The sequence below is a fragment of the Bufo gargarizans genome, chromosome 8 (genome assembly GCF_014858855.1).
Source record: "Bufo gargarizans isolate SCDJY-AF-19 chromosome 8, ASM1485885v1, whole genome shotgun sequence".
Classification (NCBI taxonomy): Eukaryota; Metazoa; Chordata; class Amphibia; order Anura; family Bufonidae; genus Bufo; species Bufo gargarizans.
The window spans coordinates 144,173,681-144,192,999 of record NC_058087.1 but is presented as its reverse complement, the minus strand read 5'-3'; the positions used below and the strand labels follow the sequence as shown (position 1 = coordinate 144,192,999).

At 41.9% G+C, this 19,319-nt stretch overlaps 1 protein-coding gene and 1 long non-coding RNA gene across 3 annotated transcripts in view; one reads left to right on the top strand and one right to left on the bottom strand.

Moving 5' to 3' along the window:
• LOC122945093 overlaps positions 1–19,319 on the bottom strand; it is a 73,297-nt gene that overhangs the window by 17,569 nt on the left and 36,409 nt on the right. The window lies entirely within an intron of this gene.
• LOC122945092 (multidrug resistance-associated protein 1-like) overlaps positions 1–19,319 on the top strand; it is a 151,826-nt gene that overhangs the window by 112,304 nt on the left and 20,203 nt on the right. For both annotated transcript variants that reach the window (XM_044303958.1, XM_044303956.1), the window contains 6 exons: positions 4,029–4,107; positions 5,590–5,722; positions 5,826–6,033; positions 7,748–8,058; positions 8,418–8,617; positions 8,864–8,990. In XM_044303958.1, the coding sequence (XP_044159893.1) occupies positions 4,029–4,107; positions 5,590–5,722; positions 5,826–6,033; positions 7,748–8,058; positions 8,418–8,617; positions 8,864–8,990 (1,058 nt within the window). The remainder of the gene's footprint in view (positions 1–4,028; positions 4,108–5,589; positions 5,723–5,825; positions 6,034–7,747; positions 8,059–8,417; positions 8,618–8,863; positions 8,991–19,319) is intronic.

Genomic DNA, 19,319 nt, shown 5'->3' with positions numbered 1-19,319 from the left:
GGCAATGAGGGGGGCAAGTTTTACTGAATCTTAGGTTCCATTCACACGTCCGTATGTGTTTTGCAGGTCCACAAAACACGGACACCGGCAATGTGCGTCACGCATTTTGCGGACCGCACATCGCGGACAAGAATAGGACATGTTCTATTTTTTCCGGGAACGGAATTGCGGACCCGCATTTCCGGATCCGGACATCACATCTCGCGGCCTTATAGCAATGAATAGGTCCGCTATTCCGTTCCGCAAAATGCGGAACAGAATTGCGGACGTGTGAATGGAGCCTTAGCCCATAAACAGGGGCGTAGCTAAAGGCTCATGGGCCCTGGTGCAAGAGTTAGGCTTGGGCCCCCCCTTCCCTCAGTGCTTTGTGTGTCTTCTTATGCAGCACAAGGGTCTTTGGGCCCGGTAGCGACTGCTACCTCTGCACCCCCTATAGCTACGCCCCTGCCCATAAAACTATACTTCAATCTCCTCAGCTCCTCCTGCTCTATAATATGCTGCCTGCAGATTACATTGCATTTTCATTGTGACTGTTCCTTTTCAAGCACATGCTTTTTGAGATAACCCTCTAAATGCAATGAGCGAATAAAGGCTTGTAAAAGCTCTATGTTCCTCAAAGGGCAATAACCGAGACTGTCCATGGACAGCCATATATATATTTTTTCTTATTTCTCTGTCCAACTTGCTGAGGTGGACACACATTCTCAGTTCCATCATTAAGCTGCCAACTGAGCTGTGGTAGGGAGATAGCTGCAGCAGAAAGGACACGTCCTCTCAACTGCCAGTTTGATACAAATCTAGCAGATTAACTGGAACAATGAATGGGGAGATCTCTGGATCCATGTGAGGTACACGGCTGGTTGTAGAGATTTTCTTGCACTATTTGATGGCTGATTTTTCATGTTTTTTAAATTAATCATGGAGATGACCCCTTTAGTCCTTATTTACATAAACTGGAAAATCTCTCTAACTACCTTTGGACCTCTGGACATTATAAGTTGTCTGGGAGTCTACAATTAGTTAGAGATTTTCTGAACATACTTGTAGAGTCTGTAGCTGCATGGATATCCTGTGGGAGCGGGTAGTCAGTGACAGCCGGAAGCCTCATGGAGAAGGCAGAGATGGTTTATTACTGTCTCCAGAGGGCGTATTTCGCCAGTAATGAGAGCTAATTTGTCAGGGAAAATCCGCACAAGATGAAACCTCTAGATCCCATTGCAGCTCCTAGCCATGTGCCTGTTACCATAAACAATATATTCCTATAATGGAAAGAGGGCACAGTGCATTTTAATTGCAAAAAGATTAGAACTTTTTTTTTTCTTTTTTACATTTTCTTGATTGAAAAATAAATAAAAATGACAAAAATAAAGACCTGTGTATCACCAAAAAATACACAAAAAGTATTCGAATACGTGAATGAAAGGGAAGTTGATTTCAGATCTGTTTAGGAAAAAAATTAAAATACATCTGAAGGTGGGTTAAATGGCCTGGTCTTGAACTAGTTAAATGCCTTTATTACAATTTTCACTGCTCTGATGTTGACACACATCCTATTAAATAGAGATGAGCGAATTTCATGTTATGAAATTAGTTCACGCTTTATTTGGTGGTAAAATCAGAATTGCGTTATGGATTGCGTTACCACGGACCATAAAGGCAATTCATTATGCATTCCGTCATAGAATTGCGTTATGGTCCGCGGTAACGGAATCCTCCATAACGCAATTCTGCTTTTACCACCAAACGAAGCATGAACGAATTTCAAAATATGAAATTCACTCATCTCTACTGTTAAACTATGTGACTGTACATACAGTAGATGTGATATTGTGTGTTTAATGAGCCTTATTGGGATTTTCTGGCTGAAAGGATAAAATGTTTGCTTTCATGACAGTATGGTGCTCCCTGGTGTTCTCTTTACATTGCTGCAGCGATGATTTCCTGTACATAGGTTGTAAACTGGGGCGACACTTTACCAGATATTGAGTTGATGAAAGTGAAAACTTTTATGTTTTGTTTATTGTGACTTTTTATACAGGGCAAAAACCTCTGCTGACATCTACTGGTCGTTAGAAGGCAGTACTGGTTTTAGCCTTTTGTTAGTAGAGTTGGAGAAATACCGCATTGGGTGCCAAGTGCATATCTGACCTTTTCTGTGCACATTAATTTTCTTAGATGTGCGCAGGAAAAGAGGAATGCGTATTTTTCTAAAGCATCGCACGCTGTAATGTTCTTTCTGTAAGACCTTTTCATTCTTAAATCTGACAACTGAATTAATGTTAGGGTTCTATATTGGATTGTTTGGTCTGAAAATAATTGACTTTTGAAAAGAACTAGGCCATTTAAATGTAGATGATACAGTAAATGTGGCAGTCTGAAGCGGCATCATGTAAAACTACACATGCTACTATAGAGGGTTATTACAGGGGTATGACAGCGCAAAAAAAATAAAAAATAAAATAAAATAAACTTTGGTTGCTATTACGCTGCCTGATGTACAGGAGTACACATCCATCGGCCCTCATTTGCACTTGGTTACACAAAGCGATGCACACACATTGCTGGAGGAACGATTACGATCGGGCATTTTCCCCTCATCCCCTATCGATCAGCATCACACTCCTGATTACACCGGATGCTGTGCTGCTGATACTGCCCATCAGCTGGTGAACGAGCTGCTCGATTATACCAGCCAATTATTATGAGTGAGTTTGCCCTGTGCTGCACCTCCTGCTCACGTTTTGACCCTGTTGGAAATGGTTGTGAATGCCCCTCAGCTAATAACTGGCTGCAGCTAAACATGCTGGAAAAGGGCTTCAGCCCAAATGTTGCATCTACTGGATTGTATGGACGAAACCGTCTTTGATTGGCTGCAGTGATGACCTGCCTCAGCCAGTAGCAGGGTGGATTTGAATTAAATCAAACCGATTTAAATCACTAGTCAGTAAGGCTTGATTTAAATCATAGTTTTTTACATAAAGATTCATATTTGGACAATTTTTCTGTTGTACTTAGGAAGGAGAAAAATAATCATTACCTTAATAATAACAATTTAAATAGGATTTATTCAACTGAAACAATAACATTACAGCATGTTATTTGCTTACACATCCATGTTTGTTAACTAAATTGGCTAAAGAAAATATATATTTTTTAAGAAACTTAGACTGTCAGCCCAGCCTACACAAGAAAGTGATATTTTGAAGTGAAAGTGATAAAGAAATATTGTTTATATTCTATTCACTGAACTTTAAACTTGGCACTGAAGGGGTTGATTCTGTATTTATAGGTTTGTAGAAGTTAGGATTAAGATCTTTTTCTCAACTCTCTTCATGTTATAAATTCAGTTTTAAGAACTCCAAAATTAAACCAAACATCTGTGATAATATCTTGTAGGCAGAGAAACTACCCAGTAATCTTACAAAAACCTCTGGAAGAGCCTGACATTGTGAATGGATTAATGGAATTTAACACAAAATTAAACATATACAGCCTTATTCTACATAATTAAATAAGTAATCTTTATTTCATAATGAAATAACCTTTGGATGGTAATATATTTTCCTCAAAAAGCATTTTATATTAAAAAAATCCAATTTAAATTAAAAAAAATCAGATTTAAATAAAAAAAATCCGATTTTTTTTTTTTTTATTTTTTTTTTTTATTTAAAAAAAAAAAATCATTGATTTTTATCCACCCTGGCCAGTGATCGGCTGAATGGAAATCCTAGCCATTTCCTGCCCTGTAGAGACGGGAGCAGGAAGCGGAGTGCAGCAGGAACCTCGCCACCATAAGAACAGCAATGGTGGGGGGCGGGCGGGCAAGGTGAGTGTAGGTATTTATTTTGTTTGTTTTTTGTAGGGCTGGACATGTAGTTATTCCTGGTTGAGTTGCGGTTATTGTGTAGCTTGTGGGCATGCTTGCAGTGACATGGAAAGGGCATGTGACTGCATGATCATCTGCGGCATGTGAGAGGAGGTCTATTTGTTCATAATTGAAAGTGACGTCTTGCTTCTCCCCCCTACAGAAGTGCCAAGCCCGTCTGAAGAGAAACATATGGAAAATGGAGTATTGGTCAGCGAAAGGAATGCGAAAAGTCTACATCGGTATGTTTCACATAATACTGATAGAAACTGCAGTATTCCAGTTTTACTGATTCTGATGGATCTCATTGACTTAAAATCAGTCTGTCAGATTTTCATCTTTCTGCTACAGTAAAGAATAACCCAATAGACTTTGCTGTACTGGCCGCTAAAAAGCAACAGGAGCTGAACAGTAGTGTGAACAGACATCTGGCCGGTTTTCCACTGCAAGAAAAATACAGATTGCTGGCTCACATTTAATAGAACTGTAATAAAATGGCTAAAATCCCCCCAAAAATAAATAAAATTATCTATCCACTGATGTAACTGCTGGGGGATCCTAATCCCACCCGCTCTGGAGGAGTGTGTAAGGAAAGGTGGTCAAGAATGTGCACTGCCGCTGCAGTCTATCTGTCCCCCATAGGCATATCCATCTCCTTAAAGGAGTTTCCAGGCTTTTTAGGAAATCGTCTATTTCTTCTTGAGGAAGGAAGACAGTTTAGTTATTACTTGGCTATCTGTATCTGCCGCCGTCACACAGGCTGCGGTCTCCTGCACTCGCGTCCTGACTGGATGTGTGCTCCTCTGTTCCTGTTCATCTACATCAGGCATGTTCAAACTGCGGCCCTCCAGCTGCTGCTAAACTACAACTCCCAGCATGCCTGGATAGCTTACAGCTATTAGGGCATGCTGGGAGTTGTAGTTTAGCAACAGCTGGAGGGCCGCAGTTTGGACATGCCTGATCTACATTTACTAATATGCAGCTAAACACAAAGAGAAGGGCACACATCCTGTCGGGACCTGGGAGGAAGAGGCTGCAGTGGCAACGGAGGAGTAAGCGCCCCCCTAATCTGTCTGTCTTCCACAGGACAGAGGAAGGGGCTGGTTTTCCTAAAAGCTTAATGACTGCCAATATGCAACTTATGAACCCCAAAAGCTTCACTGGCATGGCGTTTGTAAGGACAATGGCGTTCCTACACTAATGGCTTGGATCAAAGACTCCTCCAATCACAACCATTTTGTACCTTAGATGGCATGGTTATTGGCAAAATTACAGGGGTTTTTTGCCTTCCTCTGGATCAACTTGCAGGATAACAGGCCGAACTGGATGGAGAAAAATGTCTTTTTTCGGCCTTATATACTATGTTACTATGAGTCGGGGAGCTCCCTCTTTCACCTTCTTTGGCACCCCCCAACGGGATTGCAGGGCGCCAATGGCTACTATGGCAGACATCTAAGAATTTATATTGAATTCTACCCAAACTTTTTAATTGTTCCGTTCATACTTTCAGGCCAGGGTGTAGCTGTAGGGGGGTGCATAGGTATCAGTACAGCAAAGCCGTCATGTCTGAGGGAACCCACATAACAAGAGGGCAGCCATATAAATGGCACATGGCTGGTGGGGAGTCCTAAGAACGATTTTGCATTAGGGCACATCTCTGTTTTTGGCTATTTGTTAATCTATTCATCAATGATGTACAGTATACACCGTTCTCTATTAAACAGGCAGCTGAGTGCGATAAGTGCGACGTCTGAGACAAAGTCCGGTCACCAGAACAGCACAGCCGATCTCCAGAAGTCCGGGACAGAAAAGGAGGACTGGAAATTGATTGAAGAGGAAAAGGCTAAAACGGGCAATGTACGTTGGTTGAGCTGTGTTTTTTTTTTTTTTTAACCTGGTCTTAGGGGTAACTTTTACCAGCTTGGGTTTTAGGTGCTAAATGTTTATCTTTTTGTCACAGGTCAAGCTGGTGGTGTTTTTGGAATACATGAAAGCCATCGGTCTCATCCTTTCTTTCCTGAGTGTCGCCCTGTTCCTGTGCAATCATGTGTCTGCCTTGGCCTCCAACTATTGGCTCAGCTTGTGGACTGATGATGTCGTGGTCAATGGCACGCAGCAGCACACCAAAATGAGACTAGGTGTCTACGGCGCACTGGGGATGGCACAAGGTTTGGACGACTTCTACCGTTTAAGTGCTAAGAAGGCAACTTTACAGAATTAGTTGTTTTTTAACAAGTCATTTAAAGATAAATTTAAATTTGGCATATTTGTTGTAGAAATTTCATGATGGTAAATACTGTACGTTCCATTCATCTGCCTTGGATTCCTTCAATGGCCAGCACATGGATTGTTGCACGTCCCATTAATATGAATTGAACTGTCAGATATTTTTGCAACACGTTTGCTGTCTGTTATTATTAACTTGGAGTTATTCCCGTCTGGACATTTATGGCCTATCTACAGGATATACCATAAATGTCTGATACATGTGGGTTCTGGAGGAGGGGTCCTGTCTCAAGCCACTGGGAACCAAGAGGTGACCATATGCAACTCTCTGCATTCACTTCTAACAGTTCTGGCTATTTTCAGAACTGTTATAGAAGTGAATGGAGAGAGTCGCTCATTCATAGCCATGTCTCCATTTTAGGTTTTGAGAGAGAGTGCGCTTTATTCTCTAAAAAGGTAGTGTTCTCACCTGTGGATATGCATGGATGTCCAGATAGGAATACCCTTTGAAAAAGGGAGTTGTGCAAGAATGGGAGGGGGGGTTAGCAGACCCTCCAATTCTGCGGGACCTGCAAAGGGAAAATGAGTTGCCGGCAGCGGCCCACGCTCCTTCTTCTCCTGACCTGCAGTGCTTCGCTGGGTTCCAGCAATGTTAACATCCAGATAAGCACCACAGGTCGGGAGAAGGAGCGGGTGGCCGGGAAGCAGGTAAGTCATCTTCCCTTTACAAGTCCTGCAGAATGGGGAGGGGGGGAGTTGCCAAACAAACACTCTCCCATTCTTGCACAATCCCTTTAAGGGGCTGGTAAAAGTTTTTTTGGGGGGGGGGGGGGTCAAAACCTTTTGGGTCATTAAAGGGTCATGTGAAGACTACTAATTAACCATTCCACCAATTTCAGCAGCAGACAAGTGACCATGGGTCTCTGTTACTCTGCCAGGCCGATGAAGTGTGCAAGCTTCATTCACACACAGCCTTTTTATTTTTCCGAAACCCCTGGTCTCCATCAATGTAACTTACTAGACACCGAAACGTGTGTAGTTTCAGTCTGCATAGCAATGTTTACAGACACATCAGCCATTTTCTTGTGGTAGGTCAGTAACTGACAGTGTTCTCACTTCTGTAAAGGTACAGCACATATGGTATCTGCTGGAGTTCAGGAGCAGCAAAATCTGCAACGTACGGTGCTGAATTTGTCACAGAAACTCTGTGGATTTGCTGCAGATTTCACCCTCTGCATTACAAAGGGAAAAAATCCAGAACATAGATTGACATGCTGCAGATTATAATCCACGCTGATTATACCCATCTGGAAGTGAGGACAGTGCAGCTGCTAATGTTTGATTGCAGTCACACCGCACTCAAAAAGTGCTGAGGTTCTGGAACTTGTGCTGGTTAAATGAGCATTTGGACTGGAGACCAGAGGTAGGAGAATACACGCAAGGAGGTGGATTTCGGTCACGTACTGCTGTGACAGGCTGACCACTTGAGAGAGTTTAGCCAGGTGACTATCAATAATTTGTTAACCCAACTACCAGGAAAGGTGACCACATGGCATTTTAAAGGCACATAACAGGTTTTTGCTCTTCTCTGCTCGTGTATTTGGCATTGTGCTTATGATTGGTAAGCATATATCAATTATGCATCTTTATTTACAGGCATTGCTGTGTTTGGATACTCAACAACGGTTTCACTAGGGGGCGTCCTTGCTTCCCGATATCTCCAATTGGATTTACTACACAATGTCCTCCGGTTTCCTATGAGTTTTTTTGAGCGGACTCCAAGCGGGAATCTTGTAAACCGTTTCTCCAAGGAGATTGACACCATTGATTCAATGATACCACAGATCATTAAGATGTTCATGGGGTCACTATTTAATGTCATTGGAGCATGCATTATAATTCTCTTGGCAACCCCAATAGTCGCCGTCATCATTCCACCATTGGGTCTGCTATACTTTTTTGTACAGGTGAGTATTGTTCAGTAGTTTCTTGTCGACAGGGTTTTGTCACTTCAGCAAATGCCCTTTCTCATGTTAATAGAGAAAGTTAATGCAAGGCACTTACTAATGTATTGTGATTGTCCATTTTGCTTTCTTTGCTGTACTGTAATCCAGGGATTATGACCACCGTACAATCCATCAGCAGTGGCCGTGCTTGCACACTATAGGAAAAGGTGTCAGCCCTATACGCACCCCCACAGTCCTGGCCACCAGAGAGGCCGTTTTTTTTTTCCTACACGACCACCACTGCTGGATTCTCATTTATGGTTTAACCATTTATTCTAATGCTCCTTTATTATCTTCTTTCCTTTTTTTCCCTACTGTAGAGGTTTTACGTAGCTACGTCACGACAGCTGAAAAGATTGGAGTCAGTCAGCCGGTCTCCAGTATATTCCCATTTCAATGAGACGCTATTAGGTGCTAGTGTCATCCGGGCATTTGGTGAGCAGAAGCAATTTATTAAGATTAGCGACTTCAGAGTGGATGAGAATCAGAGGGCATATTACCCCGGCATTGTCTCCAACAGGTATGTGATATGAGGAGCTAATTGTAAAACACATTTGCGGCATTATTTCTCTTCTTGAAGGGAATGATTACACATGTGTTACTCTCTCCATTCACGAGCCATTATCCTCCCTAGTAGTAGGTGAGAGAGTACTGAATGCTGGATCCCCTCGTAATTGCTTTTACATTTTAAAATTTCCTGAACTTTCCAATCCCTTTACGGAGCAGCAGACTCAACTGGGCAATGTCTACTCTTCTCTCTTCTCAGGTGGTTAGCAATAAGACTGGAGTTTGTCGGAAACTGTATAGTCCTCTTTGCCTCCCTGTTTGCCGTGATAGCTAGGAATAAACTCAGTCCTGGATTGGTAGGACTGTCTGTTTCTTATGCTTTACAGGTAAATCCATTCAACCTTCCTATCTATCATATTGTTTGATTGTATTTAAAAGATAACTGTCGCATTTTTTATTTATTTTTTACTATTGGATTTTGGTGATTAACCCCTTCCTGACTGCAATCCGTATATATACGTGATAGCTGCACATATCCTGTGCAGCTACCACGTATATAAACGTTCTGGCAGCTCTTTAATCCAAGCGCTGCAAAGCGCTTGGATTAAAGCTTCTGCCCTTCTGCTGTCACGGACAGCATACAGTGCAGTAATGCTGGCAAGGGACCAATCAGAGTGGCCCTTTGCCGGCAATCGATCCGATTGGTTAGTCTGTGCAGACTAACCAATCGGATCGAGGCAGTGAAAAAATGCCGGTTTCAGGCTCTGATCTGCGCTGAAAATCACAGTGTCACAGCCCCACTAGATCTTCAAGATCCAAGAGGGACTTTATAAAAAAAAAAATAATAATGTGAAAAAATAAATTCAAGTAAAAATAAATAAAAATGTAAAATTAAAAAAATAAATTGCCTTTTCCTATAAAAAATAAAAAACTACACATATTAGGTATCACCGCGTCTGTAACGACTGGCTCTATAAAGATATCACATGATAGACCCAGTCCGATAAACACCATAAAAAAAAAAAAAAGACATTTTTGTCACCTTACATCACAAAAAGTGCAACAGCAAGCGATCAAAAAGGTGTATGACCCCCAAAATAGCCCCAATCAAACCGTCACCTCATCCCTCAAAAAATGATACCCTATTTAAGACAATCGCCCAAAAAATAAAAAAGCTATGGCTCTCAGACTATGGAGACACTAAAACATCATTTTTTTGGTTTCAGAAATGCTATTATTGTGTAAAACTTAAATAAATAAGAAAAAGTATACATATTAGGGATTGCCATGTCCGTAACGATTTGCTCTATAAAACTGTCAAAAAAAAAAAAAAAACTGTGCCAAAACAGCCATTTTTCAATTACCTTGCCTCACAAAAAACTTAATATAGAGCAATTAAAAATCATATGTACCCCAAAATAGTACCAATAAAACTGGCACCTCATCCCCTAGTTTCCAAAATAGGGTCACTTTTTGGGAGTTTCTACTGTATGGGTGCATCGGGGGGGCTTTAAATGGGAGATGACATTTAAAACCAGTTTAGCAAAATCTGCCTTCCAAAAACCATATGGCGTTCCTTTCCTTCTGCGCCCTGCCGCGCGCCCTTACATCAGTTTACGACCACATGTGGGGTGTTTCTGTAAACCGCTGAATCTGGGTAATAAATGTTGAGTTTTGTTTGGCTGTTAACCCTCAATGTGTTAAAGAAAAAAAAATTATAAAATGGAAAATCACTCAAAAAAGTGAAATTTAGACATTTCATCTCCATTTTCCTTTAACCACTCCAGGACCGCCGTACGCAGGATTGCGTCCTGCCGGCGGCCCTGCTCTTCTGGGTGGACGCATATACGCGAGAGCCGAGATTTCCTGTGAACGCGCGCACACAGGCGCGCGCGCTCACAGGAACGGAAGGTAAGCGAGTGGATCTCCAGCATGCCAGCGGCGATCGCTCGCTGGCAGGCTGGAGATCTGATTTTTTTTAACCCCTAACAGGTATATTAGACGCTGTTTTGATAACAGCGTCTAATATACCTGCTACCTGGTCCTCTGGTGGTCCCTTTTGTTAGGATCGACCACCAGAGGACACAGGTAGGTCAGTAAAGTCGCACCAAACACTACACTACACTACAACCCCCCCCCCCCCCCATCACTTATTAACCCTTTATGAACCCCTGATCACCCATGATCACCCCATATAAACTCCCTGATCACCCCCCTGTCATTGATCACCCCCCCTGTCATTGATCACCCCCCCTGTCAGGCTCCGTTCAGACGTCCGTATGATTTTTACGGATCCACGGATACATGGATCGGATCCGCAAAACACATACGGACGTCTGAATGGAGCCTTACAGGGGGGTGATCAATGACAGGTGGGTGATCACGCATATACACTCCCTGATCACCCCCTGTCATTGATCACCCCCCTGTCATTGATCACCCCCCTGTAAGGCTCCATTCAGACGTCCGCATGTGTTTTGCGGATCCGATCCATGTATCCATGGATCCGTAAAAATCATGCGGACGTCTGAATGGAGCCTTACAGGGGGTGATCAATGACAGGGGGGTGATCACCCATATACACTCCCTGATCACCCCCTGTCATTGATCACCCCCCTGTAAGGCTCCATTCAGACGTCCGCATGATTTTTACGGATACATGGATCGGATCCGCAAAACACATGCGGACGTCTGAATGGAGCCTTACAGGGGGTGATCAATGACAGGGGGGTGATCACCCATATACACTCCCTGATCACCCCCCCTGTCAGGCTCCGTTCAGACGTCCGTATGATTTTTACGGATCCACGGATACATGGATCGGATCCGCAAAACACATACGGACGTCTGAATGGAGCCTTACAGGGGGGTGATCAATGACAGGCGGGTGATCACACATATACACTCCCTGATCACCCCCTGTCATTGATCACCCCCCTGTCATTGATCACCCCCCTGTAAGGCTCCATTCAGACGTCCGCATGTGTTTTGCGGATCCGATCCATGTATCCATGGATCCGTAAATATCATGCGGACGTCTGAATGGAGCCTTACAGGGGGGTGATCAATGACAGGTGGGTGATCACCCATATACACTCCCTGATCACCCCCTGTCATTGATAACCCCCCTGTAAGGCTCCATTCAGACGTCCGCATGTGTTTTGCGGATCCGATCCATGTATCCATGGATCCGTAAAAATCATATGGACGTCTGAATGGAGCCTTACAGGGGGGGTGATCAGTGACAGGGGGGTGATCACCCTGATCACCCCCTGTCATTGATAACCCCCCTGTAAGGCTCCATTCAGACGTCCGCATGTGTTTTGCGGATCCGATCCATGTATCCATGGATCCGTAAAAATCATACGGACGTCTGAATGGAGCCTTACCAGGGGGGTGATCAGGGAGTCTATATGGGTGATCACCCCCCTGTCATTGATCACCCCCCCCCCCCCCCCCCTGTAAGGCTCCATTCAGACATTTTTTTGGCCCAAGTTAGCGGAAATTTTTTGTTTGTTTTTGTTTTTTCTTACAAAGTCTCATATTCCACTAACTTGTGTCAAAAAATAAAATCTCACATGAACTCACCATACCCCTCACGGAATCCAAATGCGTAAATTTTTTTAGACATTTATATTCCAGACTTCTTCTCACGCTTTAGGGCCCCTAAAAAGCCAGGGCAGTATAAATACCCCACATGTGACCCCATTTCGTAAAGAAGACACCCCAAGGTATTCCGTGAGGGGCATATTGAGTCCATGAAAGATTGAAATTTTTGTCCCAAGTTAGCGGAAAGTGAGACTTTGTGAGAAAAAAACAAAAAAAATCAATTTCCGCTAACTTATGCAAAAGAAAAAAAAATTTATATGAACTTGCCAGGCCCCTCATTGGATACCTTGGGGTGTCTTCTTTCCAAAGTGGGGTCACATGGGTATTTATACTGCCCTGGCTTTTTAGGGGCCCGAAAGTGTGAGAAGTCTGGGATCCAAATGTCTAAAAATGCCCTCCTAAAAGGAATTTGGGCACCTTTGCGCATCTAGGCTGCAAAAAAGTGTCACACATCTGGTATCGCCGTACTCAGGAGAAGTTGGGCAATGTGTTTTGGGGTGTCATTTTACATATACCCATGCTGGGTGAGAAAAATATCTTGGTCAAATGCCAACTTTGTATAAAAAAAATGGGAAAAGTTGTGTTTTGCCAAGATATTTCTCTCACCCAGCATGGGTATATGTAAAATGACACCCCAAAACACATTCCCCAACTTCTCCTGAGTACGGCGATACCAGATGTGTCACACTTTTTTGCAGCCAAGGTGGGCAAAGGGGCACACATTCCAAAGTGCACCTTTCGGATTTAACAGGCCATTTTTTACACATTTTGATTGCAAAGTACTTCTTACACATTTGGGCCCCTAAATTGCCAGGGCAGTATAACTACGCCACAAGTGACCCCATTTTGGAAAGAAGACACCCCAAGGTATTCCGTGAGGGGCACGGCGAGTTCCTAGAATTTTTTATTTTTTGTCACAAGTTAGCGGAAAATGATGATTTTTCTTTTTTTTTCTTTTTTCCTTACAAAGTCTCATATTCCACTAACTTGCGACAAAAAATAAAAAATTCTAGGAACTCGCCATGCCCCTTACGGAATACCTTGGGGTGTCTTCTTTCCAAAATGGGGTCACTTGTGGCGTAGTTATACTGCCCTGGCAATTTAGGGGCCCAAATGTGTGAGAAGTACTTTGCAATCAAAATGTGTAAAAAATGGCCTGCGAAATCCGAAAGGTGCACTTTGGAATATGTGCCCCTTTGCCCACCTTGGCTGCAAAAAAGTGTGACACATCTGGTATCGCCGTACTCAGGAAAAGTTGGGCAATGTGTTTTGGGGTGTCATTTTACATATACCCATGCTGGGTGAGAAAAATATCTTGGTCAAATGCCAACTTTGTATAAAAAAAATGGGAAAAGTTGTGTTTTGCCAAGATATTTCTCTCACCCAGCATGGGTATATGTAAAATGACACCCCAAAACACATTCCCCAACTTCTCCTGAGTACGGCGATACCAGATGTGTGACACTTTTTTGCAGCCAAGGTGGGCAAAGGGGCACACATTCCAAAGTGCACCTTTCGGATTTAACAGGCCATTTTTTACACATTTTGATTGCAAAGTACTTCTTACACATTTGGGCCCCTAAATTGCCAGGGCAGTATAACTACGCCACAAGTGACCCCATTTTGGAAAGAAGACACCCCAAGGTATTCCGTGAGGGGCACGGCGAGTTCCTAGAATTTTTTATTTTTTGTCACAAGTTAGCGGAAAATGATGATTTTTCTTTTTTTTTCTTTTTTCCTTACAAAGTCTCATATTCCACTAACTTGCGACAAAAAATAAAAAATTCTAGGAACTCGCCATGCCCCTTACGGAATACCTTGGGGTGTCTTCTTTCCAAAATGGGGTCACTTGTGGCGTAGTTATACTGCCCTGGCAATTTAGGGGCCCAAATGTGTGAGAAGTACTTTGCAATCAAAATGTGTAAAAAATGGCCTGCGAAATCCGAAAGGTGCACTTTGGAATATGTGCCCCTTTGCCCACCTTGGCTGCAAAAAAGTGTGACACATCTGGTATCGCCGTACTCAGGAGAAGTTGGGGAATGTGTTTTGGGGTGTCATTTTACATATACCCATGCTGGGTGAGAAAAATATCTTGGTCAAATGCCAACTTTGTATAAAAAAAATTGGAAAAGTTGTCTTTTGCCAAGATATTTCTCTCACCCAGCATGGGTATATGTAAAATGACACCCCAAAACACATTCCCCAACTTCTCCTGAGTACGGCGATACCAGATGTGTCACACTTTTTTGCAGCCAAGGTGGGCAAAGGGGCACATATTCCAAAGTGCACCTTTCGGATTTCACCGGTCATTTTTTACACATTTTGATTGCAAAGTTCTTCTCACACATTTGGGCCCCTAAATTGCCAGGGCAGTATAACTACCCCACAAGTGACCCCATTTTGGAAAGAAGACACCCCAAGGTATTCCGTGAGGGGCATGGCGAGTTCCTAGAATTTTTTTTTTTTTTGTCGCAAGTTAGTGGAATATGAGACTTTGTAAGAAAAAAATAAAAATAAAAAATCATCATCATTTTCCGCTAACTTGTGACAAAAAATAAAAAGTTCTATGAACTCACTATGCCCATCAGCGAATACCTTAGAGTGTCTACTTTCCGAAATGGGGTCATTTGTGGGGGTTTTCTACTGTCTGGGCATTGTAGAACCTCAGGAATCATGACAGGTGCTCAGAAAGTCAGAGCTGCTTCAAAAAGCGGAAATTCACATTTTTGTACCATAGTTTGTAAACGCTATAACTTTTACCCAAACCATTTTTTTTTTTGCCCAAACATTTTTTTTTATCAAAGACATGTAGAACTATAAATTTAGCGAAAAATTTATATATGGATGTCGTTTTTTTTTGCAAAATTTTACAGCTGAAAGTGAAAAATGTCATTTTTTTGCAAAAAAATCGTTACATTTCGATTAATAACAAAAAAAGTAAAAATGTCAGCAGCAATAAAATACCACCCAATGAAAGCTCTATTAGTGAGAAGAAAAGGAGGTAAAATTCATTTGGGTGGTAAGTTGCATGACCGAGCGATAAACGGTGAAAGTAGTGTAGTGCCGAAGTGTAAAAAGTGCTCTGGTCATGAAGGGGGTTTCAGCTAGCGGGGCTGAAGTGGTTAATTCTTGTGGAACGACTAAAGGGTTAACAAAGTTTGTAAAATCAGTTTTGAGTAACTTGAGGGGTGTAGTTTCTACAATGGGGTCATTTATGGGCGGTTTCCACTATGTAAGCCCCACAAAGTGACTTCAGACCTGAACTGGTCCTTTAAAAAGTGGGATTTGGAAATTTTCTTAAAAATTTTAAGAATTGCTTCTAAACTTCTAAGCCTTCTAACGTCCTAAAAAAATAAAATGACATTTCCAAAATTATGCCAACATAAAGTAGACATATGGGAAATGTTAAGTAATAAATATTTTATTAGGTATGACTTTCTGTTTTTAAATAAATTTGGGATTTTTTCATAAATAAAGGTGAAATATATTGACTCAAATTCATGACTATCATGAAGTACAATGTGTCACGAGAAAACAATCTCAGAATTGCTTGGATAAATAAGTGTTTACCACATAAAGTGACGCATGTCAGATTTGTAAATTTTGACCTGGACACTGGGGCAACAATGATCCTTGGTCATGAAAGGGTTAATATCACCTTGTTGGCCCTGTTTTAATTTTTGATTGTTTAATAAATAACCCCTAAAAGCCACATTATTGTCCCCAGTATTGGCTATTATTACCTAAGATTAAAATCAGGTTGCCAGGCATCCACGTCTACCAGATTGCTGCTCAGAGGAAGACTGGGGACGCACAAGCAGGCTGTCATCCTGCCTGCGTGCGCGCTCACATTACTGGTCAGAACTGAGAGCCAGAGTAAAAGTTGTAAGGGAATGGATAAAAAGCTGGGTCCTCCCTGGTAGCTGATAACAGTGCCTGGGCTGTGTACACTTTTCCACATCCCTGCGCTTGTCAGACGCTCCCTCAGCAGTGCTGGAGAATGGAGCAGGAGCCGCTCAGCAACATGTGGTAAGAGGAGAGCTTGGAGGACTACAGGCTTCAGCCAGACCTGGGAACTTCACTGCAAGACCTCCCTATACAGTGCTGGTCTTCACTAACTTCACTGCAGCCGTCCTATGGATTAACCCCTGCATGACTGCATGGCTTCACCAACTTCTCTGCATCCTACAAGTAACCCCTGCATGGGTTCAGTAAGTACAGCCCCCCCACATTAACCCTTTAGTACCACACATGGCTCTGCTCTTCCTATACATTGTATTAACCCCTTAGCCCTACACATGGCTCTGCTCCTCCTATAGTTTTAAACCCTGCAGCACAGTCAGTAAGTTCCATGTATACTGTACCATCTGTATACACAGTTCAATGCAAACATTTGGGAGGGCTCTGGTTACTGGCACTTTTGGGGGGGCTATTGTTACTGGCACATTTCAGGGGGGCTGTTGTTACTGGCACATGATTGTGGGGCATCTATGGGGGCACATTTTACTGGCACAAAAAAAAAATTCAAAAGTGGGAAAAAATCAGTTTCACTTTTTAGTTGCCATATTTTGACCCCTATAACTTTTTTGGAATTATGTGTACGGAGTTGTGTGGGGCTCATTTTTTGCGGCGCAATCTGATCTTTTCATTGATACCATTCTGGGGTGTGTATGACTTTTTGATCACCTTTTATTTAACTTTTTGTGAGGAAATGAAGCATCCAAAAATGGTGAGTCGACACTTTTTTCCGGTTTTCTGTTTACCGTATGGGGAATATTTTTATAGTATGGGTGTTTTCGCACATTGCGACACCCATGATGTGCATTTTTTCTTATTATTTTTTTTTTTCATTTTGGGAAAATGGGGTTGATTTTAATTTTTATGTGTGTTTTTTTGTTTTGTTTTTATGCTTTTGTATAGTTCCCATAGGGAACTATAACATGCAGTCATTAGATTGCTATTCTCATGCATTCCAATGCAATAGCATTGGAATATATGAGAAAATCGCATATTTCCTATGGAGCCTATTTACAGGTTAGGCTCCATAGGAAATACTATGCAGCAGCCTGGGTTTGATTCATAGAGAGCCAGGCTGCAGCAGGCACGCTCCAGCTTTCTGTGTCCAAGCTAAATTGAGGCCTTACAATCCAGCCACCTCCTAAAGTGTATGAGATAGAAGGAGGAGGAGGGCGTGTTTAAGTGGGGAGAGCAATAATTGGTTGAGGTGCAGAAGCTAGTGCACGAGGAGCTCAATGCATTGTGGGTAGTGAGGGCAGGCGGGATTAGCCTCAGGGTGAGGGCAGTGGCCGCCATCTTAACAGAATAGTGAAATTGCAGTTTTATGCAGACTGGTTGCTAAGGGCTGAATCTTATTAAATATGGGGTAAGTCAGTCTAATAGTAACTGATTCTGGAATATCATGTTATTAGTAACTACATATATAAAAATTTTAATTGGGGTCTAAATGTGACAGTTCTCCTTTAATAATAAAAAAAATTGTGTGGTAAATTAGACAAGGGACGTAAAACAGGGCTATAAGCATGAAGAAATGGGTAAATGGCTGTGGCAGTGAATATTGAAGCAGTTCATAGATCAGGAGTGTGGAAGTTGTCCTCTGATTGAGATCTGGTCCGTGGTTGTGATACCCCCATCCGTTCCGAGGGGCACATGTCTTAACCTCTTCAGGACACATGACGTACCGGTACGTCATGTGTATTTCCGATCACCGGCGGGCAGTGATCGGAACAAGAGGCCTGCTCAAATAATTGAATTAAGTTTCAAGTAAAAATAAACCAAAACGTCATTTTCCCCAAATAAAGTTAAATATATATTTTTTTAAATAGGGGAGAAAAAATAAGTATACATATTAGGTATCGCCGCGTCCGTATCGACCGGCTCTATAAACATATCACATGACCTAACCCCTCAGATGAACGGCGTAAAAAAATAAAAACTGTGCTAAATAAACCATTTTTTTTGTCACCTTACATCACAAAAAGAACAACAGCAAGCGATCAAAAAGGCGATTGGTACTATTTTGGTAGGCAATCTAACCGTCACCTCATCCTGCAAAAAATTAGCCCCTACCTGAGACAATTGTCCAAAAACTATGGCTCTGAGAATATGGAGACACTAAAACATTTTTTTATTTTTTTTTAAATGATATTGTTTAAAACTTACATAAATAAAGTATACATATTAAGTATCGCCGCGTCCGTATCGACCGGCTCTATAAAAATATCACATGACTTAACCCCTCAGATGAACACGGTAAAAAATTTTAAATAAAAACTGTGCTAAATAAACCATTTTTTGTCACCTTACATTGCAAAAAGTGTAATAGCAAGTGATCAAAAAGTCACACGCACCCCAAAATAGTGCCAATAAAACCGTCATCTCATCCCGCAAAAATCATACCCTACCCAAGGTAATCGCCCAAAAACTGAAAAAATTATGGCTCTCAGACTGTTGAAACACTAAAACATGATTTTTTTTTGTGTTTTTTGCTTCAAAAATGAAATAATTGTGTAACACTTAAATAAATAAAAAAAGGTATACATATTGGGTATCGCAGCATCTGTAATAACTTGCTTTATAAAAATATCACGTGATCTAATCTGTCAGATGAATGTTGTAAATAACAAAAAATAAAAACTGTGCCAAAACAGCTATTTCTTGTTACCTTGCCTCACAAAAAGTGTAATATAGAGCAACCAAAAATCATATGTACCCTAAACTCGTACCAACAATACTGCCACCTTATCCCATAGTTTCTAAAGTGGGGTCACTTTTTTGGAGTTTCTACTCTAGGGGTGCATCAGGCGGGTTTCAAATGGGACATGGTGTAAATAAACCAGTCCAGCAAAATCTGCCCTCCAAAAACCGTATGGCATTCCTTTCCTTCTGTGCCCTGCCGTGTGCCCGTACAGCGGTTTACAACCACGTATAAGGTGTTTCTGTAAACTACAGAATCAGGGCCATAAATATTGAGTTTTGTTTGGCTGTTAACCCTTCCTTTGTTACTGGGAAAAATGGATTAAAATGGAAAATTTTCCCCAAAATTTTAATTCTGAAATTTCATCTCCATTTGCCAATAACTCTTGTGG